Here is a 22,805-nt window from a genome sequence, read left to right as displayed (position 1 = left end):
TACCATTAGATTGACTTCCAACACTTACTTTTCTTAAAAACTGACAAATGATTGTACTCCCCTTCCTTCCCCCATCACCTGATGTTTTTTAAAAATGACTTTTACTGATCAGTAACTTTGGGCTGTGGCTTCGGAATTTCCAAAATTTGTTTCAGATTTGCAGCAGGAGAGATTTGAAACTGAGCTCATTAACCAAAGTAAATTAACTGTTCTGGAGAAAGTGGAAGGAAAGTGGCAAATCTTACCTCCTTAGGGCAAAAGTGGGGAAGGAAATGGGATGGTCTGCTTTGGGCAACCTTTGGGAGCTCCCTGTTCCCAACATGGGACTCCCCCCTTCTTTTATGCCTTCTCTCCATCAGACTTCTAAACCACGCATAGCCACAAACAAAAACAGAAATTGCTAGAAAGTCTTAGCAGATCTGGCTAAGATCTGTAGAGAGAAATCAGAGTTAACATTTCGGGTCCAGTGATTCTTCTTCAGAACCGATGGTAGCTAGGAAAAAGTTGGGATTTATGCAGAAGGGGGGGGGGGGCTAGTAAACGATAGGTGGCAATAGAGCCCAAAGAGAGAGAGAGAGAGAGAAAAACAGTTGGACAGACAAAGGGTAAAAATCAGGGAGGAGATGGTGAGGACTGCAGATGCTGGAGATCAGAGTCAAAACGTGTGATGCTGGAAAAGCACAGCCAGTCAGGCAGCACCTGAGAAGTAGGAAAGTTGACTTTCGAGCATGAGCTTTTCATCAGGAAAAGTCAGCCTGAGAGAACGAATAGCTGCTAGTGTGGGCTATTAGTAACTGGCAATGGGTTGTGTGTGGTCGCAGCCCGTGTGATTACAATGGCTGTGTATGGGGGCGTTACGGTAAAGACATGGGAGAGGGTACATAAGGCCTAAAAATATTGAACTCTATATGGAGTCCAGATGGCTACAGAGTTTACAGGCAGAAAATGAGATGCTGCTCTTCCAGCATGTGCTGAGCTATGTTGGAGCACTGCAGCAAGCCACAGACAGAGATATTGACCAGGGAACACAATGGTGTGTTGAAGTGACAGAGAACTGGAAGCTCATTTTTGCAGACATAATTCAGCCTCTTCTGTCCTGAACCAGAAACTCCAGACTTACCTTTCAGTCTGTACCAAGATTTCCCCAGCAATAATTACTACTGCATGCTGTTGCTGCTGGGACGAATCAGCTTTCAAAAGGTGGAACTTTCTGTCTTTTAAAGACTGCCCCTTGCATATTATTATTGTAGGGCAATCTTTTACAAATTTGTGAATTGCCAATCAACCTTCTACCTCGGGATGAGCAATGCACCCACTTATAAAATTCACCCCAACATAAAGTGAATTGTACAGTTCTAAAAGGGATTCTGTTCAAGCAAAGAGGCCTGTTATCAGTCAATGAAGGTAGCAGGACAGGGTGGGTGCATGGTTAATGGAGCATACATCATCCTGAGTTTTAGCAATACGGATATAAAGTACAAAAGCATGTTATGTTAAACCTGTATGAAACACTGATTCAGCCTCAACTGGTGTGTGTGTCCAGTTCTGAACTCCATGCTTTAGAAAGGAATTGAAGATTTTGGACAGAGTGCAGAAAATATTCACAAAAACTGTTTCAGGGAAGAGGAACTTCAGTTATATAGAACATTTAGAAAAGTTGGGACCAATTTCTTTGGACAAGACCAAATTGACAGGAGATTTAATAGTCATTCAAAATCATGAAGGGTCTGGACAGAGTACATAGAGACATACAGCATGGAAACAGACCCATCAATTCAATCAGTTCCAATCTGACCATGTTCCCAAATTAAACTAGCCCCACCTGCCTGCACTTCGCCCATATCCCTCCAAATCTTTCCTACTCATGCTCTGATCCAAATGTCTTTTACACATTGTAACGACCTGCATCCACCACTTTCTCTGGCAGTTCATTCCACATATGAACCAACCTGTGTGTAAAAAGTTGTCCCTCATGCCTTTTTAAAACTTTCTCCACTCACCTTGTAGCTCTTAGTTTTGATACACCCGATCCTAGCGGAAAGACCCTTGTCACTCACTTGTCTTTGCCCCTCATGATTTTACAGACCTCAATAGTCACCCCTCAACCTCCTATACTTCAGTGAAAAATGTCCCAATCTTTCCAGTCTATTTTTATATCTCAAACCCTCCATTCCCAGCAACATCCTGATAAATCTTTTCTGAACCTTCTCCAGTTTAATAATATCCATCCTATTATATAAGTCTCACCCTTGTTTGTATTAGCAAAATGCAATTATGGTATTAATTTATCCAAATTTCAGCCCACTGAACAAATTCAGCAAAATGTCTCAGTAATCTTCTTCAATGTCCACTATACCACCAATTTTGGTGTCATCTGCAAACTTACTAACCATGCCCCCTATTGGTTTGCGTCTCTCGGACAGGTCTTCCTTATTAGTAATGTGGGCAGAATTCTCTACCTCTGTCAATTAATGCTATTTCCAGCGTAAATTAGCTGTGAGCGTTTGGTGGGAGTGATCCCTAGCGACTTTTTGGTTAGGATCAGTGAATACAGTAAAATCCAAGTCTGTGTCACTTCAGAGGCATTGGTCTTTCAGGCAGGACAGTTAAAACTAGTTACACATTGTGGCAGGTCCATTGACTGAGAATACGGAAAAACAATGTAAGCTTTGAATTGTTAACTGAAATACTGTTATAATGTCAAAAGGTTACCAGGCTATCAGTATTTTCTGTAGCTATCTTCCAAACTGATGAAGGACTAATCCTAGGCTGTAAACCTCCCCCAAGGCTTTCCAGGTCAGCAAACCCTATATGTGTTACATTGCTGATACACCATCCTTACAAAGTAAAACTCCTACTGAGATGTTGTAATATTTTTCTACCATCTCTCCTTTTCATTAACTTCTGCCTGAACAATTTCATTGGTATGTTCTGGCATGCAGGTGCCATTCAAATCATTCAATTTACTATCAGCTATTTCTTCTTGCTTCCCACAAAGCTTTAAGGCTCTAGATATGAAGACATCAAAATCAAATTGGGAACCCCCTCCATTTGATGTTTCTGAAGATGCCAAGGTGCGAGGGGATGATGGCTGACTCCTTTCCTGAATATTTGGCAGTGAGCTAGAGCAATCAATTTTGAAAGGACTCCCATTCTTACAGTCTGAGACCTTCAAAAGGAGGTCAGATTTCCCTTCATCCAGTGAGACGGCCACACAGGAGGCAGTCGCAGTTCTTTTCCTATGAGATAAATCCAGAATGAGCTTGGGCTCTGAGTAATGATGTGGTTTGTTGTCCCTCCACAATAGTCGATCCAGATAGGAGGGTGACCCGATTTTATAGTCACAAGACCGTCCATAGTCAACTTCACACATCCGATCCATGGAGGAGTGGGACTGCTCCAGGAGTCGCTCAGAGCTGCTCTGCGAATATTTCCGAGGGTCAACCTGCACATCCTCTGCAACAGCTTTCAATGTAGCACGAGGATCACGCTGGGCTTCATCCATGTCACCGTATTTGTCTCGGAGCAGCTCAAAATCAGAAGAGAGGCTGTCATGATATCTGCAACAAAATTGTTGGTTGTAAAATTGTCAAAGAAAAACAGCAGGAATAACATGTAGCTTATTGCTTCAGATCATGTTTTACTTCAGCATATCACTGTCAAGAGCAAATGCACTTCTGTTGTAGCTTTTGTTTCATACTTGGTAAATTTTAGATTGCACTTTTCAAATACTTTTCTTTAATTAGATATGTTCACATCAGGGGAGATTCGTAGGGAGAGGTTTCTAAGCTTCCATCAAAGCCTAGGAATAATTGCATAGTAGCTATTACTGTTTAGTAATTCTGTCAGGAAGCTGTGTAAGCAAATACACAGCCTTTGCTAACCTCAAAGTAAAGTTCAACCCTGTTAACGATACAGCACAAAGATTAAGCTTTGGCATTGTACATCCATGAGCCTTCTGACATTGTGATTTCATAGCCAGTCATGTACAATGGATAGAGAGAACGTATTTAATTGTGGAGGTCATCACAGCCTGAGCCTATTTCTGTTCTCACCTATTGTCCAACACTCTCATTTGGCAGGGATCAATGCACTTCAATCTGGAGTAAGTCTTGATTTTCCTCTAAATCCCAAGGGCATGAATACCAACTATATCTTGCTGCTATCTGCTAAAGTCAACTAAATTGGCATGCAAAGTTAAAAATCACACAACACCAGGTTATATTCCAACAGGTTTATTTGGAAGGACTAGCTTTCGGAGCGCTGCTCCTTCATTAGGAGATTTATTATGCCAGGAATCCTCATTTACCTGACTGGGGCGTGCTGATAAATGTGACAAGCTTCCTTCCTTTCTGTTTGCTCTAAATGGCAAAGCAAGACAGAAGTAAAATGAGCCTGGGATTACGAGTGAGGGGACAAAGTGCATAAAGAAAATGCAAAGATAAAATGAGAATCCAGGTAAGCTCACAGTGAGTGAGTGTTATGACACCAAACAAAGAGATACAGCTCAGTCCAGTCAATGAGCTGAGTGTGTCCCCTGAGTGCACAGTGCCCTTGCTGCAGTATTACCATGACAGTTGCCAGTGCAGACTGAAGTACAACACAAACTGAAAGTGGATCAGAGATATGCCTTGGGTGGTACTTAGATACTGGCATTTAGACACTGCATGTAAATACCTCTGAATTGCCCACAGAAAGTGGGCTGAGATGTTGTCATCTTGTGTACATTGTAGAGGTCATTCAGAGTATGGGGTGAGCTGAATCTACCAGGTACACACTGTAGTTTCCGTGTCAAGATTTCTTAACATCTATCTTATCTGGTGCGCTTGGTAACTTAGAAAGCAGATTATTAATTAGGTGAGTCAAATGTCACTAAGGTGTTTAACAAGCAACAATCCCCCTTCATTGGTAACTCGCCGTTGCCAAATAAGAAACATATTTTGCAACGTGTGAGAAGTGTAAAAGGTGGCACAAATTGTTTCTGATGTAGAGACAGCCCTCGCTGGATTTCTCATCTGATTCTGCCACACATAGCCCATGTCGTCAGACCCCATTAAGATTCAATCAAGGTATCTTATGAAAGAACATATTATAACATTGTTCCTGTAAGTCCTACTTTGGTCAATACCACCATTATTTCAAAGGTTATACTGACTTACATTGTCAGCTCGACACAAATAACATTACTGCAACTTGAATTTATGCATTTTACCTTCTATTTCCTTACGTTGGTTTCCCCAAACCTTCAACCATAGCAGGGAATTTATTCCTGCTGTTTCAATTTCAATAAGAATAGCTTTTCCCCCGAATACAGAAAATCTGAATGGCAGAGAAAAGGACAGCAGGTCCATTAAGCATGCCCCACAATCATGATAGCCAGAGGATGGAGACTAATAACTTCCTCTCTCCCATTCCTTCTGCCCTAGCCGTCCCACCCCTTCTGTCCAACCCTATAGCTGACTTCAGTTGTGGGGTCCAGGTCTGTAGGTACAGCTAGCTATAACTTGCTTGCTCTTGCATTCATTTATTTAGCAGTTGTTTGTGTCTATGAAGAACATGGCATCTGGACCTGAATTCACCTTCATCTACTTGGAATTTTCCAAAGGAATTATCCAAGTTAGAATGAAAGACAAACTGATACATTTATATATTTCTTCAAGTAAAAGAGGAGGACTTCAGAGCTACCAGGTCACAGTGTAGATGGTGTAGGGGTCAAGGGTAAGGAGGAGGAATTGAATCCGAGAGTTTTTATGATTTGCAAAATTAGGTATTATACTCAAGTGTAGCCTACTAAGAATTTTGGATAACTTTGCTCAGTACCATTATTGATATGGTCAGCAGAGGAGAAATAAATGGAGGATTTTCTATCCTCTGAATTCCCTTCTTACAAGGGCAGATTATCACCAGTTACCAAATCCTTCAGGGGCTCAGAATTGTTTGTGCAGAGAGTTTGAGATTCAAGTGCAACATATAATTGAGTTAAAGTGTGTTCTGATTTGAACAGTACATTCCATAGAAAGAATTGGTTCTTAAGTATCAGATTAATTTCTTTGTACATTTGGCAGAACATAATTTCTACTAATCAACAGTAGTACCTCTCCCAGTTCGACATCTGGTTCTCACTTGCTTCCATCAACAGTATGTCATCTATCTCATCTTCGATCCTGAAAGGATGCTGGGATACTGGTTCATCCTGCGGGCAGGAATAAGGGCTCATAAAGAGATGTGCTAGGCCTTCCTCAGCAGTCAATCGATCCATAGAGTTAAATGTCAAGATCTTTTCCAGGAAATCAATGGCTGTGGCAAGCAGATAATATTGGTTACTTTTACAAGCAAACAATTGGCTGCCTCAACACAATTTCTCTCCCTTAGCCTCTATACTAATAAGTGATTACATGCAAGTCATGTTTACTCAGTATTTGAGCATACACTGGTTGAATAAAAGTGCTCCAGTTATATTCTTGTTGCTCGATAGAGATGTTCTGTGGTGGATTTTATGTATGATTTGTTTTGATCTGTGTGGACCCCTGCATTGCACATATGATACTTTTTGAAGAAATAGTGAATAAAGGAAAATTTACCTTTCCAGAATCAGTTCACCTTCATAAAGCAGCTTCCATGTTTTTAGGGTTCCCAATGAATTACTTCTGAAGTGTATCCACTGTTAATATGCATGAAAAATGTTGTATTCTGCAGATACCAACAGCAATGAAATATTGACCAGGTAATCTGGTTTTAGCTGAGGCCGGGATACCAGGAATCCCTAATTCTTCAGTCTAGTTGGATCACTTACCCGAACAAGAGGAAGGGGCTCAGTTCAGTGTGTTTATCTGAACTGCAGTACTGCCTGCAAGGTTACAAACTGTAACACTGAAGTAAGACTTAAATAAATATGGTCTGAAGTGAGAATGTTCACCAATGATTTCACAATGTTCAGCATCATTCATGACTCTTCAGATATTGATGTAGTCCACATATAAATGCAGCTGGACAATATCCACTAAGTAGTATATAACAATTGTGATGAATGCTAATGAGTTTATCCAACAAGAGAGAAACTAACAACCTCCCCTTAACATTGAATTATATTGCCATTGCAGAACACTTCTAATATCAATGTCCAATGAATTATCATTGACAGAAACTGAATTGGTCAAACCAAATAATGACAGTACTGACTAAAGTAGGTAAAAGGCAAGGAATTCTGAAGTGAGTAATTCAGCCCTACTTGCGTGGATGGGTGCATGGCATGCACTCTCAAAAATGTGATATAATTCAGGACAAAGTAACCCATTGACTGGCACACCATCAATACCCCCTTCAATATTTATACCCTATTCCACAATGACAATTCTGAAGTAACTCGTCAAGAGTCCTTTGACAGCATCTTTCAAAATCACAAACTGCCATCTAGAAGGAATGGACAGAGTATACATGGGAACACCATCACCTATAAGTTCTCTCCAAGTTGCACAACATCCTGACAAGGAAGTACATCACTGCTGTTGGACCAAAACCTGGAACTGCCTCCCTAACAGCATTGGACTGCAGTACTTCCAGAACACAGCTTATCTGCAGCATTTCAAAGGTTATAAGGGATGGGCATTAAATGCTGGCCTAGCTGGTAATGCTTCTCATTCCATAAATGAATAAAAAGCCTCTGACATTAAGCCAGCCTGTTATAGCTTGGTGACACATCTGAGCCCATGATGAGTTTTCAACATCATACTCCCAGCATCACTGTTTCCACACTGGTGACATCCCTGAACTGTCTCAGCTCAGCTGCTGCTGATACGGTTATCCCTGTCAATGTTATCTTTTGATTTGACTATTCCAATGCACCCCTGGTTGGCCTTAGACATTCTACCCTCCATAATTTTGAGATCATTCAAAACCTTGTTGACAAAAATTAAATCACCAGACAAGTCTCATTCCTGTGTTCCCTGACCCACACTGGCTCCTGGAAAGCAATGCCTTCATTTAAAACTTCTCAAAGGTTTTTGAATCACTCCATAGCCTTGCCCCTTCTTATTCATGTAATTTCCTCCAAGCACACAACCCTCCGGGATATCAGTACTCCTCTAATTCTGGCCTCATTTCATTATCAATTTTAAACACTCCACCATCGTGACTGTACCTTCAGTTACCTGAGCCAAGCTCTGGAATACTCTCCCTACATCTCTCTGTCTCTCTACCTCACTTTCTTCCTTTAAGACTCCTTAAAAACTACCTCTTGCACCAAATGTTTCATCATGTTATCCAATATGCTCTTAAGTAGCTTTGGGAGATTTCATTATGTTAATGCACCAAATATTGGAATGGAATCGTAGAATTTTGGACTACAGCATAGGAGAAAGTGAGGACTGCAGGTGCTGGAGATCAGAGTGTAAGCTGGAAAAGCACAGTCAGTCAGGCAGCATGCGAGGAGCAGGAGAATCGACGTTTCAGGCATAAGCTCTTCATCAGGAATGAGGCTGTAGGGCCAAGGGGGCGGAGAGATAAGTGGGAGGTGGGAAGGGAGATTGGCAGGTAGGACAGGTGATGAGGATGGTGCTGAGCTGGAAGGTTGGAACTGGGGTAAGGTGGGGGGAGGGGAAATGAGGAAACTGGTGAAGTTCACATTGATGCCCTGAAGTTGAAGTGTTTCGAGGTGGAAAATGAGGTATTCTTCCTTCAGGTATTGGGTGATGAGGGAGTGGCGGTGGAGGAGGCCCAGGTCTTGCATGTCCTCGGCAGATTGGGAGGGGGAGTTGATTGGTGTGAGTACCCCAGAGATGTTCCAGGAAGGGAGAGTGGGTTGTTGGGGGGCGTGGACCTGACCATGTTGTCATGGAGGGAACGGTCTTTGTGGAAAGCTGAAAGATGAGAGAAGGGCAATATATCCCTGGTGGTGAGGTCCATTTAGAGGTGGTGGAAATGTCGCGGATGATGTAGTTTGTGCAAAGGTTGGTAGGGTGGAAGGTGAGGACCGGGAGGTTCTGTCCTTGTTGCGTTGGAGGGGTGAGGTTTGAGGGCGAAGGTGCGGAAAGTGGATGAGATGCGCTGGAGGGCATCATCAACCACGTGGGAGGGGAAATTGCAGTCTTTGAAGAAGGAGGCCATCTGATACATTCTGTGGTGGAACTGGTCCTCCTGGGAGCAGATGCGGTAGAGGTGGAGATATTGGGAATAAGGAATAGCATTTTTACAGGAGGCAGGGTAGAAGGAGGTGTAGTCCAGGTAGCTGTGGGAGTCAGTGGGTTTGTAGTAGATGTCCGTGTTGAGTTGGTCACGGTTAATGGAGACAGTGAGGTCCACGAAGGGGAGGGAGGTGTCCGAGATAGTCCAGGTGAACTTAAGGTCAGCGTGGAACATGCTAGTGAAGTTGATGAACTGTTCAACCTTGTGGGAGCACGAGGTGACGCTGATACAGTCATCCATGTAGCAAAGCAAAAGGTTGAGAATGGTGCCGGTGTAGCTGTGGAAGATGGACTGTTCCACATACCCGACGAAGAGACAGGCATAGCTGAGGACCATGCAGGTGTCCATGTCTACCCCTGTGGTCTGAGGAAGTGGGAGAATTCAAAGGAGGAACAGCATACGTCAATTGGCCACTAATCTGGCACAAGTCACTTGGTCTAACACCATTTTTTATTGCTTATCATATACTTAACTCGTAACTATCAAACTTCCTTGTTAGAGTACTTTGCAACTGTTTGGGGCAGTAAACATTATGTCAAGAAGGTTTTTCTAATGTACCCTTTCTGTCTTGCTTCGCTTACAGTTTGTGCCTCCAGATGTAATCTTAAGAAGTGACAGAAATAATGTTCTGCAGTACCATTTATCTTAAAATGATACTTCATTATGTTGAAAACCACTAAAGTATCACCAATTTGCAAAAAAAGACTGATTTTCTCATCCCTCTTAAAAAAATTCCCTCAGTCTATACTGCGTCATTTGTTTTTAATATTTTTCTGATAAATAATTGATATTAAAGACTGAGATCAATAGTTTTTTGGGCACTATAGGAATCAGGGCAAGAATGTGGAGTTAATGTCAAGAATCATAATTAATTATGAAACAAGCTCGATGGGTCATATAGCTATTCCTGTTCCTATTTCCTATGTTCTAGTCCAAAAGCAGCCTCACTAAGCTCCCTTTTGACATCAACTCCCTACTTTTATACTTCTTGCTTGTCAATGCAAAATCATGAATTCAAGCTTTTTTGTATATCCTTTCAACTTGTTATGGCACCTTTAATGATTTGTGCATTTGTTCATATGAATAGTTTCTTCATCCTTATTTCCACCGTCAATTTATCCCTGTGAACTATTCTTCACAGATGGTCCTTTTCAGTCCCCACTCCATATGAGCTAAATGGTGTCACTGTAATCTGAAGAAACTTACTTGGTCCACTCATTTCATCACCCTCTCTTCAGGAAATCTTTTCTTCCACCTTGCCTTGAAACTTAACTTTCTCTCTCCTTCAGTATTTTACTTCCCCAGAGTAAGGAAGATAAACTTCAGAAATGAAAATGCTATTGTCGACTCTAATGTCAGGTATATTTAAATGCAAGCTCATTCATTTTAATACTTTTTCTTTCTTTCCCCATCATGGCTCAACATAAAGTGACTACAGGTCGTTCTGCTATAACACGTGTTTCCTCAACGCAAATTTGCTGTAATGCGATTAATGATTTGAGGATGCTGTTTGTAAAGCACAAACTTTTAAAACATGTGTTGTCTGTAACACGATTACATCACCAACACCTTAAGTGCTGTTTCTATAGTACCATTTTTCTATTATTTGGGGTTGCACAAGAATGCAATCATTGTGTTACAGAAGAACTTGGTCTTTATCTTTAGTCATTTTTCAGTCCAGATTGTAGATTCAATTTTAATACTATTATTTTTAAACAGCTTACAAATGAGCACTGATTTATTTTAATTTAGATATTTCATGAGTACAGCTTTTAATTTATTAATAATTAGAATAGATATTTGCGAATGGTAGGGAAAGATAAGCTAACGTCTATTTAAACTATTAATGTCAATTATTTCTCTGGAATCACACAAACCCAACAAATCTACATAGTTCCTAAAATTACCATGAATGCAAATTATATGTCAAAGGGGAATAACTCAACATGTTGAAAGGAATTTTAGGTTGGAAGGCTGCAAAAATGGGTGTCATGTAGTGAAATGGCCTCCACAACTCCTCAGATACTGTAGCAGTCCATGTTCAAGTGTAACTGGACAATATCCATGGTTGGGCTGATAAGTTGCAAGTAACACTGGCATCACGCATGTGCCAGTCATGTCCATCTCCAACAAGAGAGAATCTAATCATTGCCCCTTAATGATGGGGGTGCCCAGCAAACCAGTGCAAAAGATAAAGAAGAATTATTTGCAACAATCTTCAACCAGAAGGGCAGAATGGATTTCACTCACACACACACACATATATACATATACGTTTGTGGGACGAATTTGTACTTGCAGAGTTACATTGTACTTTGCTCAAAAACTGCATGAATCCATGTAAGACTCTGTTAACTCACTTTTTAGATTAGAATCAGTCTAAACATTATGGCACAGACAGGGAACATGGGGGCTAACACCAATTATTACAGTTAACCTGAGAATGCAACTTTAAAGAAAAAGTTTTGCGATTTACATATGAAAGAAGTGAAACTATCATGGTCATTCTAACAGATGAGAGACTTAACAATCAAGGTATTTTTCAATGTATAATTTCAGTTACATCACACTGTAAACTTTTGCTATAAACTCTGTGCCTTACAATTGTGTCCTCCACCTGATGAAGGAGCAGTGCTCCGAAAGCTAGTGCTTCCAATTAAACCCCTGTTGGACAATAACCTGGTGTTGTGTGATTTTTAACTTTGTACACCCCAGTCCAACACCGGCATCTCCAAATCATGCAGAATGGATGATCTTGGATGGATCCATCCATCATGCTTTCTGTGATACGAGGGACCTCTGGAGGTGGTAGTCTTTAGCCAGTACTATTCACTCCATTCTAGAAATGGTTGGAGGCACTGGATTCTCAAAGGCTATGTGACCTAACAACGTTCCGGCAATACGACGGAAGATTTGTGTTCCAGAATTTACCGCATCCCTGGCCAAGCTATTCCAGTATAGCTATAGATTTGGCATCTACCCGACGATGTAGAAAATTGCCTGTGTATAAGTCGAAGAGTGTGCTGCTGGTAAAGCACAACCAGTCAAGCAGCATCTGAGGAGCAGAAGAGTCGATGTTTTTGGCATAAGCACTTCATTAGGGTTAAAGGGTTCAACTGTGATCTCCAGCATCTGCAGTTCTCACTTTCTCCTAATTGCCTGGGTATGTCCTATATACAAAAGGCAGTACAAATACTGTCCAAATACTGTCCCATGAGTCTACTCCCAATCATCAGTAAGTCATGGAAGGGTTAAAACAGTGCTATCAAACATCATTTGCTCAGCAATAACTTGCCCACTAATACACAGAGAGGTCCTTTACGCCAAGTCTGCATTTGATCAAGTGTGGGCATTCAAGAGTCCGAGCCAAACTTGAATCACTGGAAATTGGGGAAAAATTCTCCACTTATTGGTGTCATTCTAGTACAATGCTTGTTGGAGGTCTGTCATCTCAGCTACAGGACATCTCTGCAGGAGTTCCTCAGGGTAGTGTCTTAGGCCCAACCATCTTCAGCTGTTTCTTCAATGTCCTTCCCTTCATCAGAAGTAGCATGTTCACTGACAAATGCATAATATTCAGTGCCATTCACAACTCCTCAGGTATTGAAACAGTCCATATTCAATCACAATGAGATGGTGAACAATATCCAGGCTTGGGCTGACAAGTGACAAGTAACATTCATGACACAGAAGTGTCAGGTAATGACCATTTCTAACAAGAGAGAATCTAGCCTAGGTCCTTGACATTTAATGATATTAAATTGCTGGATCCTCACATTATCAAATCCAGGGGTTACTATTGATAAGAAACTGAACTGGACTACCCTTATAAATATAGTACCAACAAATGCAGGTCAGAGCCTCGGAATCCTGCAGCAAGTGCCTCACCTCACCACAGTTCCCAACTTCCAGCTCAGCACTATCTCCATGACTTGTCCTACCTATCTTCTTTTCCACCTATCCACTCCCCCCTCCCTCCCCCCGGGATCTATCACCTTCATCCCCTCCCCCACTCACCTATTGTAATCTATGCTACTTTCTCCCCCCCCCCCCCCGTCGATTTTACTGCTCCTCGGATGCTGCCTGAACTGCTGTGCTCTTCCAGCACCACTAATCCAGAATCTGGTTTCCAGCATCTGCAGTCATTGTTTTTACCTATGGATTACTTAGTATCTAAGGAGTCATGAACGGTGCTGAACATCATACAATCATAACTCACATCGTTAAAAATTGAAAAATCACCAGGACCAGCTTGATTGTACCCCAACCTGCTAAAGGAAGCCAGGAAGAAAATAACAGATGCATTAAAGATACATCCCTGGATATAGGGGAAGGTACCAGAGGACTGGAGATCTGTGAACACTGTGCCATAGTACCATAAAAAGAGTGCAAAGGATATCCTAACAATTATAGAACAGTGAATCTGACCTTGGTATTAGGCAGATTATTAGAATCAAATCAGAAAAGCAGGACACATTGTAATTTAGAAAGATAGGGATAGATAACGGTACTGCTGAGGAGTGGTGGATGTAATTTAATTTAGATAAATGTGAGGTGCTGCATTTTGGGAAAGCAAATCTTAGCAGGACTTAAATACTTAATGGTAAGGTCCTAGGGAGTGTTGCTGAACAAAGAGACCTTGGAGTGCAGGTTCATAGCTCCTTGAAAGTACAGTCACAGGTAGATAGGATAGTGAAGAAGGCGTTTGGTATGCTTTGCTTTATTGTTCAGAGTATTGAGTACAGGAGTTGGGAGGTCATGTTACAGCTGTACAGGACATTGGTTAGGGCACTTTTGGAATATTGAGTGCAATTCTGGTCTCCTTCCTTTTGGAAACTTGAAAGATTTCAGAAAAGATTCGCAGGCATGTTGCCAGGGTTGGAAGATTTGAGCTATAGGGAGAGATTGAATAGGCTAGGGTAGTTTTCCCTGGAGCGTCGGAGCCTGAGGGGTGACCTTATAGAGGTTTATAAAATCATGAGGGGCATGAATAGGGTAAATAGACAAAGTCTTTTCCCTGGGGTCGGGGAGTCCAGAACTAGAGGGCATAGGTTTAGGGTGAGAGGGGAAAGATATAAAAGAGACCTAAGGGGCATCCTTTTCACACAGAGGGTGGTGCATGTGTGGAATGGGCTGCCAGAGGAAGTGGTGGAGGCTGGTATAATTACAGCATTTAAAAGGCATCTGGAATGGTATTTGAATAGGAAGGTTTTGGAGAGAAATGGGCCAGGTGCTGACAGGGGGGAATAGATTGCGTTGGGATATCTGGTCGGCATGATCAAGTTGGACTGAAGGGTCTGTTTCCATGCTGTACATCTCTATGAAAGCAATCTATGTGAATTTAATAGTAAGTCCCACATCATGAGAGTAGTGATTAGAATGAGGGCAAAATGGATCTCATTGACTATGAGATCCTTGACTGGGATTATTAATCTGGGCTAATCAGGGAACCCTGGCTGACAGATATAAACAAGAGATTTAGAGTCTTCTCATTCTAGGGACTGGCTGTGAGTAAGTTAGTCTGAGTCCATGTAGTGTGCAGATGTGATGGGATCCTGGCCTCTGTGCAATTATTTCAGTAAGCAATGTGAAATCACTGGGATATCGGAGAATGTGATCTGGATCGGCTCAGGCTTGGAGGGCCAAAGAGCCTGTTACTGGGTTGTAAATTTTCTTTGTTCTTTGTTCTAATACCCAATAAATGGGAGGATATTGAGAAGTGTAGGGGAAGTTAAAGACTTTGCAGTGCATGTCCACAATTCTTTGAAAGTGTGAGGACAAGTAGATAGGTGGTGAAGAAAGCACAAAGTATGCTGCTTTCTTTATGAGCTGAGGCATAGAACACAAAAGCAGAGATATAATGTAGAAATAAGATAAAACACTGGATCATCCATGGTTTTGTTTACATTCTGGTCACCACATTACAGGAAAGACATCATTGCTCTGGACAGAGTATGGAGGTGATTTACAAGAACTTTGTCAGGGCTTGAAAATAGTAGCAACGATGGAAGTTCGAATAGTCTAGGGTTGTTTTCTTTAGAACAGAGGAGTTTCAGAAATGACTTCATTGAGATGTACAAAGTTTGGAGGACCTCAATAGGGTGCACAGGAAGGATCTGATTGTCCAATTGGAGAGATAAATTATTAAGGGAATAGAGGACCTGAAGAACACATTTGTTACCCAGTGTGTGGTGAGTGTATGGAGTCACTGCCTGGCTTGGTTGTGTAGGGACTCTCCACTCTTTGCAAAGGTTCCTTCCTCTGCATTTGAAGTGCTCTAACTTGCATAACTACAGCTCAGGTTTTGGAAATTGAGTGACTAGATTCTTTTATTCTCTTTTTGATCAGGGCAGATATGACAGATTGAATGGCTTCTTTCAGTGCAGTAACAAACATTTGATTAGCTAATCTATCTTGGAGGCAGAATCTCCCCTGAAGTGGCAGTGGTAGTCCTGCTCTCTTTAAACTAACAATCTGTTGAACTGCTGCAAAGCATCATGGCCTAGCAGAGGCAGCATCTACCTTGACATTTCATCTGGAGTGAGGAGAAAGTGAGGTCTGCAGATGCTGGAGATCAGAGCTGAAAATGTGTTGCTGGAAAAGCGCAGCAGGTCAGGCAGCATCCAGGGAACAGGAGAATCGACGTTTCGGGCATAAGCCCTACTGGGAGGATTGGAAAGAGAAGTTGTTCAGGGTGAGGACCAGTTCAGTCAGTTGTGTTCAGGGTGAGGACCAGTTCAGTCAGTTTGTTCAGGGTGAGGACCAGTTCAGTCAGTATTCCTGAAGAAGGGCTTATGCCCGAAACGTCGATTCTCCTGTTCCCTGGATGCTGCCTGACCTGCTGCGCTTTTCCAGCAACACAGATTTCATCTGGAGTGACAGGTCCAGGGTGTCTACATAAATTTTTGGTCATTGTTAATGTCAACGGTGTAAATTTAGGACCTCTGGTTGCCTCTAGATTTACACCAACTTCTGGTGATACTTGTTAAAACAGCAAAATTCCTTAAGTTAATCTTGGCATCTCACTTTCATATTAACACTGCAAACAACTGCAATACTAAAACATTCAGAGCAACTAGATTTTAATGAAAGCAGTCGGAAGTGATGTACCACCTACGATACTGACAAGTTACTGCTACTGGTCTTACCACTGCTGGGTATCTTAAGTGTGTTCAGGAGAATTTTGTTGATTAGTATATTTCCAGTTCAACAAGTGCAGAGCATACAATGATCTGCTTCTGTGGAACAAGGTGGCCCAATATCTATCCCTCAATTATCTCATTGTGTTTATAAGATCTTGCTGGGTACTGACATTAACTCACTGTATGTTACGTAATGCAGAAAGATTGGACAAATGTTTGCTAATATAGAATTTCAACTTCTGGTCTTCTTTTAGCAACATTTAAGATTTGGCCAGAATCCATTAGGTCTTTAGGAAAATCAGAGGTGATCTTATAGAAGCATACAAGACCCTGAGGGGCTTGACATCCAACTGATGAATACATTTTTCATTAAAAAAAAAGCTGTCTGTTAGTCCTATTACACACTATTGCTCACATAACAACCATAAGGCTACACATTTCTTTGGGGTCTTCTTCTAGAAATGACACTTCTACCAAAAAGTGTTGAAGAAAATGTCCAACTGTAGCACTACTCACTGATTCTATTTAATTTAAAACTGTTACCTGTTTCCTTATTTTTATCATCCATTAAAAGTGAACCCCTTGTGTATACAAAGCCAACAGTAACCTCATGCGAATCATTCATATGAAACTGAAGATGAGCAGCCCCATTATTTGTTACGAAAATGAAAGATGGGAATTTTTCACTGCAAGTTGACCATTTTGAAACAGAGAAAAATCAGAGGAAAAGAAAACAATTTTTGTTCTTATAATTGCTCCATCTTTTGTACCCTTTTATTTCCTTCCCTTCTCGGTGTGCTGAGCCCACCCTCAGTTTTGCCTACTGGCTGTAGCTACAGTCGAGGCTCCAATTCTCTTTCCATCATATGGTTGACAAGGAATCTCTCCCACTTCTACCACATATGTTGAAAGGACTTACAAGATTTTCTTGGCCATCACGTCTTGGAATGGGACTTCATCATAAGACCATATGATATAGGAGCAAATTTAGGCCATTTCAGCCAATCGTGTCTGCTCTGCCATTTGCTCATGGTTCATATGTTTCTCAACCCCATTCTCCTGCCTTTTCCTGGAACTTGGCTTAGAAGCAGGTGCCACAGTGACACAAATCTCCTTCTTCAGGGCACTTGGGGAGGGCACCAAATGCTTAGCCAGTGACTCCCACATCCCATGAATGAATAAAAGATAAGGCAAAATATTCACTTAGTATATGTCTCCCATTCACTCATTCATTCTCTAACACTTCCTTTCTCCATCTCTATTTAGTCCTATCTTAATTTTAACTATTCCTACACCTTTTACATGTTTTCCACCAGTTTTTGTTTTACTTTCTGCTCTGTTGTACTCTTCAGTGTATTCAATGCTTTGCCATACTTCTCCTGCTCAGACGTCAGGCTTCTGGAGGATATTATTTTTGTTGGTAAGAAGCCCAGATGAGATGCAAAATGATACAAATCATTGTCAGATATTAACACCACCACAATGGCAATGCTGTAATAAAGACAAAGCAGCATTACTGACCACTAAGGTTTTCAAATCTCCACAATGTTGCACATATGAACAATGGATCTAGAGCATGAATAGTCTATTCAGTCCTGTGAGTCTGCTCTGCCACATGGCTGATCTGGTTGTAACCTCAAATCCAAATTTGCACCAATGCTGATAATGTTTCAACCATTGCTTGATGAGAATCTACTTTAAAAATAGTCAGGAACTCTGCTTCTGCCACATTTTCAGGAAGAAGGTTTCAAAGACTCATGACCCTCAGTGAGACAGAAAGTCAGCACATTGCTGTTTAAAAGTGACTCCCAATTCTACATCATCCTATTAAAAAGAAACATTCTCTTTACATCTACCCTGTCAAGACAACTGGGATCTGATACTTTTCAATCAAGTCACCTCATTCTCTTCCAAAACTCTATTGGATACAAGCCCAACCTATTCAGCCTTTCCTCAAAAGACAAACTTCTCATTTCAGATATTATTTTGTAAACCTTCTCCGAATTGTCTCCAGCATTTGCATCCTTCCTTAGATAAGATGACCAATGCCCTACACAATACTTAGCTGTAGTCTCACCAATGCTCACTGTATAACTGAAGTATCACCTCCCTATTTTTATTCTCATAATAATTGATAATGTTCTATTAGCTGTCCTAATTGCTTGCTGGACCTGCACACTAACCTTCATGCAGGAGGTTAAATAAATCCCTTTGCATCTCAGAGTTGTCTCTTACCAATTAGATGATATGCTTCTTTTCTATTTTTCCCGTCAACCTGGACAATTTCACATTTTTCCACATTATATTTCCTTTGCCAAATCTCTGTCCATTCACTTCACCTCCCTATATCCTTTACAGCTTCCTTACATCCTCTTCACAACATATATTCCTACCTATATTTGTGGCATCAGCAATTTTGCAACCAACCCTTCTGACCTCTCATCTTAATCATGTGCATGAAACAGGTGAGGTCCCAGCACTGACCTCTGTGACACACCTATTTATGCCTACTCTCTGCTTCCTGTAATTCTGGCAAGCTTTTATCCATGCCAACACATTATGCCTTGAGTTTTCAATTTCTATAATATCCTTTGACATGGCTCTTTATAAAATGCCTTCTGGAAAGTATAGTACATCTTTCAGTTACCCTTTATCCACAACATGTGTTACGTCTTCAAAGAAATCTAATAGATTTGCAAAACATGATTTTCCTTTCACAAAACTATGTAAACTCTACCTGATTACTTTGAACGTACCCGAGTGCCCTGCTATAATATCTTTAATAACAAGTCCAAAGATGTGCAAATCAGGTGAATTGGCCATGCTAAATTGCCCATAATGTTGGGTGCATTAGTCAGAGGAAAATGGGTCTGGATTACTCTTCGGAGGGTCGATGTGGACTTGTTGAGCCAAAGGGCCTGTTTCCACACTGTAGGGAATCTAATCTATAAAAACTTCTAAAATTTTCTCTATGACAGATGTTAAACTGGCTTGTAAGTTTCCTGCTTTCTGCCTCCCTCCGTTTTTGAATAAAGGAATTATTCACTATCTACCAATGTAATAGGACAGACCTCAAATTAAGGCAGTTTTGTAAAATTGAAGTTAACACATCAACTGTCTCCCAATGGGACGATTTGAGACATTGGGACAAAGATGGCAGTGAGATGGCAGCACTGATAATCATTTAATTTGGCCACAGGCACGCACGGTGATCTTCTCAGCAGTGGATAAAATCCATGGTTAGAAAATGCAGACACGATAGGCTGAAGGGCCTCTTTCAGTGCTGCTAAAAGCTCTAAAATTAAAAAAAATTCAATGTATGAGCTTGCAGAGAAACCATTGTTCTTTTGCAGTTCTTCTCATAACGTAAGTGGGAAAAATTCCAAAGCAGCAAGAATTGTTTTCTGTACAGAGGGGGGAATAGTACACAATATTCTTTTTCCTTAAGGAAAGGCACTTGACCTCTGAAGACATCTCAAACAGGAATCAAATATTACATTTTTTTTTTCAAATGATGATTTACCTTCTGCATTTCCTTCAGGAAGTATTGTGCTCAGTGGTTTAGTTACCTCCCATTTTGGGTTGATGTACGCTGGCATAACACGGAGGAGATCCTGCTTATCCTCCTCTCGGAGAACAGGAATTGTTTTCAGAATGAGCTGCATCTGTTCCAGCTCATGAGCACCTGGCAAGAAAAGAAAAATGGAGAGGAGGAAATCACATCATGTTTAAATTAATTCACATATTCTTTGTCACAGGACAAGTGTAGCTCAAAATTCAAAACATAAGTAACTGGATCCATTGACTGTTAGGATACGTTAAAGTATTGGAAATAGTGGACCTCAACCAGGAATCCTCACAATGTGAGTTTCACTTTGATAACCTGTCATGCAATTAAGGGCACAGAAAAGAGGCCATGATGATTTTACCTAAGGTTTTCTGGTAAAGCATCCAGGCACCTATACTTGCTTTGACCTACATGCAGCTCTCCTCCCACAACATTTAGTTATACAGTAAACAATGGCTGCAGAACAGAATCAAAACACAGAGAGCTGACAGATCTATTAACAATGAAAAAAGCATCACAACAACATAAGATTCAGACTTTCCAAGCTCAGATGTGCAATGTGGTCCTTTTTTCCTAACAAATGGTCACCAAACTGGAACAGCCTTATAGTATACAATTGTACACTAAGAATAATATTTATCAACCAGTCTTCCAGAATCTTTTATCATCAACCCTGGTGGGTCCAGCAGAATAGGTGAGAGTGATTTTGGGAATCCTTGCAGATCCTATAGAATATCATAGCTCTAAGTGTAAGAAGGTCAGGAAATCTATTATTGATTACTACCAATCAGCCCTCAATTAAGTGGCAAACTAGTCATTTCTTCATTTTCAGCACCTCTTAGTTGAAAAGCTGTGAACACAGAATATATAGAATAGGTGGAAATCTTCAACATTGACCATCATTGATAGTTCCATCACTTGCTGAGTTGGCAGAGTCCCAAAGGTCACAGCACCAGGTTGGACTGAGCTGGTGTCGACTGACAAAAAAAACAACACAAGGGTATTCTGCCTGATCTCAATCTCACCAATCTATTTCTCACAGATTCAATAGTCCACAGTAGCATCTGTGGATGGGATAACTGCCCTGTATTTAGGAAGTCTTATGTTTAAGTTGAGGCACTCTCCATTTATACAATGCAGTATTACCATCATGATAACAGAACATTGTGATGTTGCGACAACCTATGAAACCAATCTGAAGCCCACCAAACCAACATTATTCCATTTTCATCAATATGTTTATCCAATGACCATTTAAGTGCCCTTAACGATGGTGAGTTTAATACTATTGCAGGCAAGGTGTTCCACACCCCTATTACTCTTGTGTAAAGAACCTACCTCTGACATCTGTCCTATATCTATCACCCCTCAATTTAAAGCTATGTCCCCTTGTGCTAGCCATCACTATTCAAGGAAAAAGGCTCTCACTACCCACCCTATCTAACCTTCTGATTATCTTATATGTTACCTCTCAATCTTGTTCTCTCCAACGAAAACAGCTTCAAGACTCTCAGCCTTTCCTCAGAAGACCTTCCCTCCATACCAGGCAACATCCTAGTAAATCTCCTCTAAACCCTTTCCAAAGCTTCCACATCCTTTCTATAATGCGGTGACCAGAACAGTACGTAATACTCCAAGTGCAGCCACAGCAAAGATTTGTACAGCTGCAAAATGACTTCATGGCTCCAAAACTCAATCCCTCTACCAATAAAAACTAACACACCATAAGCCTTCTTAACAACCCTATCAATCTGGGGTGGCAACTTTTAGGGATCTATGTACACAGACATCAAAATCCCACTGCTCATCTACACTACCAAGAATCTTACCATTAGCCCTGTTGCTACTTCCAAAGTGAATCACCTCACACTTTTCCACATTAAACTCCATTTGCCAACTCTCAGCCCAGCTCTGCAGCTTATCTATGTCCCTATGTAACCTGTAACATCCTTCAGCACTATCCACAACTCCACCGACCTCAGTGTCATCCGCAAACTTACTAACCCATCCTTCTATACACTCATCCAGGTCACTTATAAAAATGACAAACTGCAGTGGCCCCAATACAGATCCTTGCAGTACACCAAACTCGTAACTAAACTCCAGGATGAGCATTTCCCATCAACTACCACCCTCTGTCTTCTTTCAGCTAGCCAATTTCTGATCCAAACCACTAAATCACCCTCAATCCCATGCTGCTGTATTTTGTGCAAATGCCAATCATGGGGAACCTTATCAAATGCCTTCCTGAAATCCATCACATAAATCGCTCTACCCTCTTCCACCTATTTGGTCAGCTTCTCAAAGAACTCAATAAGGTTTGTGTGGTATGACCTACCCTTCACAAAACGGTGTTGACTATCCCTAATCAACTCATTCCTTTCTAGATGCCACAGAAAATGGGGGAGATACTAAACGAGTATTTGGCATCAATATTTACTGAAGAAAAGGATATGGAAGATATAGATTGTAGGGAAATAGATGGTGACGCCTTGCAAAATGTCCATATTACAGAGGAGAAAGTGCTGGATATCTTGAAACACAAAGGTGGACAAATCCCCAGGACCTGATCAGGTGTACCCTAGAACTCTGTGGGAAGCTAGAGAAGTGATTGCTGGGCCTCTTGCTGAGATATTTGTATCATCAATAGTCACAGGTGAGGTGCCAGAAGACTGAAGGTTGGCTAACGTGGTGTCACTGTTTAAGAAGGGTGGTAAGGACAAGCCAGGGAACTATAGACCAGTGAGCCTGATGCCAGCGGTGGGCAAATTGTTGGAGGGAATCCTGAGGGACAGAGTGTACATGTATTTGTAAAGGCAAGGACTGATTATGGATAGTCAACATGGCTTTGTGCGTGGGAAATCATTTCCCACAACCTTGATTGAGGTTTTTGAAGAAGTAACAAAGAAGATTGA

The 22,805-nt window shown here is 41.2% G+C and overlaps 1 protein-coding gene across 2 annotated transcripts in view; it reads right to left on the bottom strand.

The window, feature by feature from the left end:
- Window positions 1–2,158: 2,158 nt before the first annotated feature.
- Window positions 2,159–22,805, bottom strand: part of LOC122564774 (mitogen-activated protein kinase 4-like) — a 93,586-nt gene continuing 72,939 nt past the window's right edge. The window contains exons 4-7 of one of the 2 annotated variants that reach the window (XM_043720117.1): window positions 19,846–20,007; window positions 6,096–6,297; window positions 5,213–5,319; window positions 3,372–3,560 (exon numbers count right to left, since the gene is read on the bottom strand). In XM_043720117.1, coding sequence (XP_043576052.1) covers window positions 3,469–3,560; window positions 5,213–5,319; window positions 6,096–6,297; window positions 19,846–20,007 — 563 coding nt within the window. In that variant the 3' untranslated portion in view covers window positions 3,372–3,468. Of the gene's footprint in view, window positions 3,561–5,212; window positions 5,320–6,095; window positions 6,298–19,845; window positions 20,008–22,805 lie in introns of both variants that reach the window. The other variant, XM_043720029.1, reaches the window with a different exon arrangement.

This window comes from Chiloscyllium plagiosum, chromosome 1 (genome assembly GCF_004010195.1).
Source record: "Chiloscyllium plagiosum isolate BGI_BamShark_2017 chromosome 1, ASM401019v2, whole genome shotgun sequence".
Taxonomy (NCBI): domain Eukaryota; kingdom Metazoa; phylum Chordata; class Chondrichthyes; order Orectolobiformes; family Hemiscylliidae; genus Chiloscyllium; species Chiloscyllium plagiosum.
This window is presented reverse-complemented; position numbering and strand designations above follow the sequence as displayed.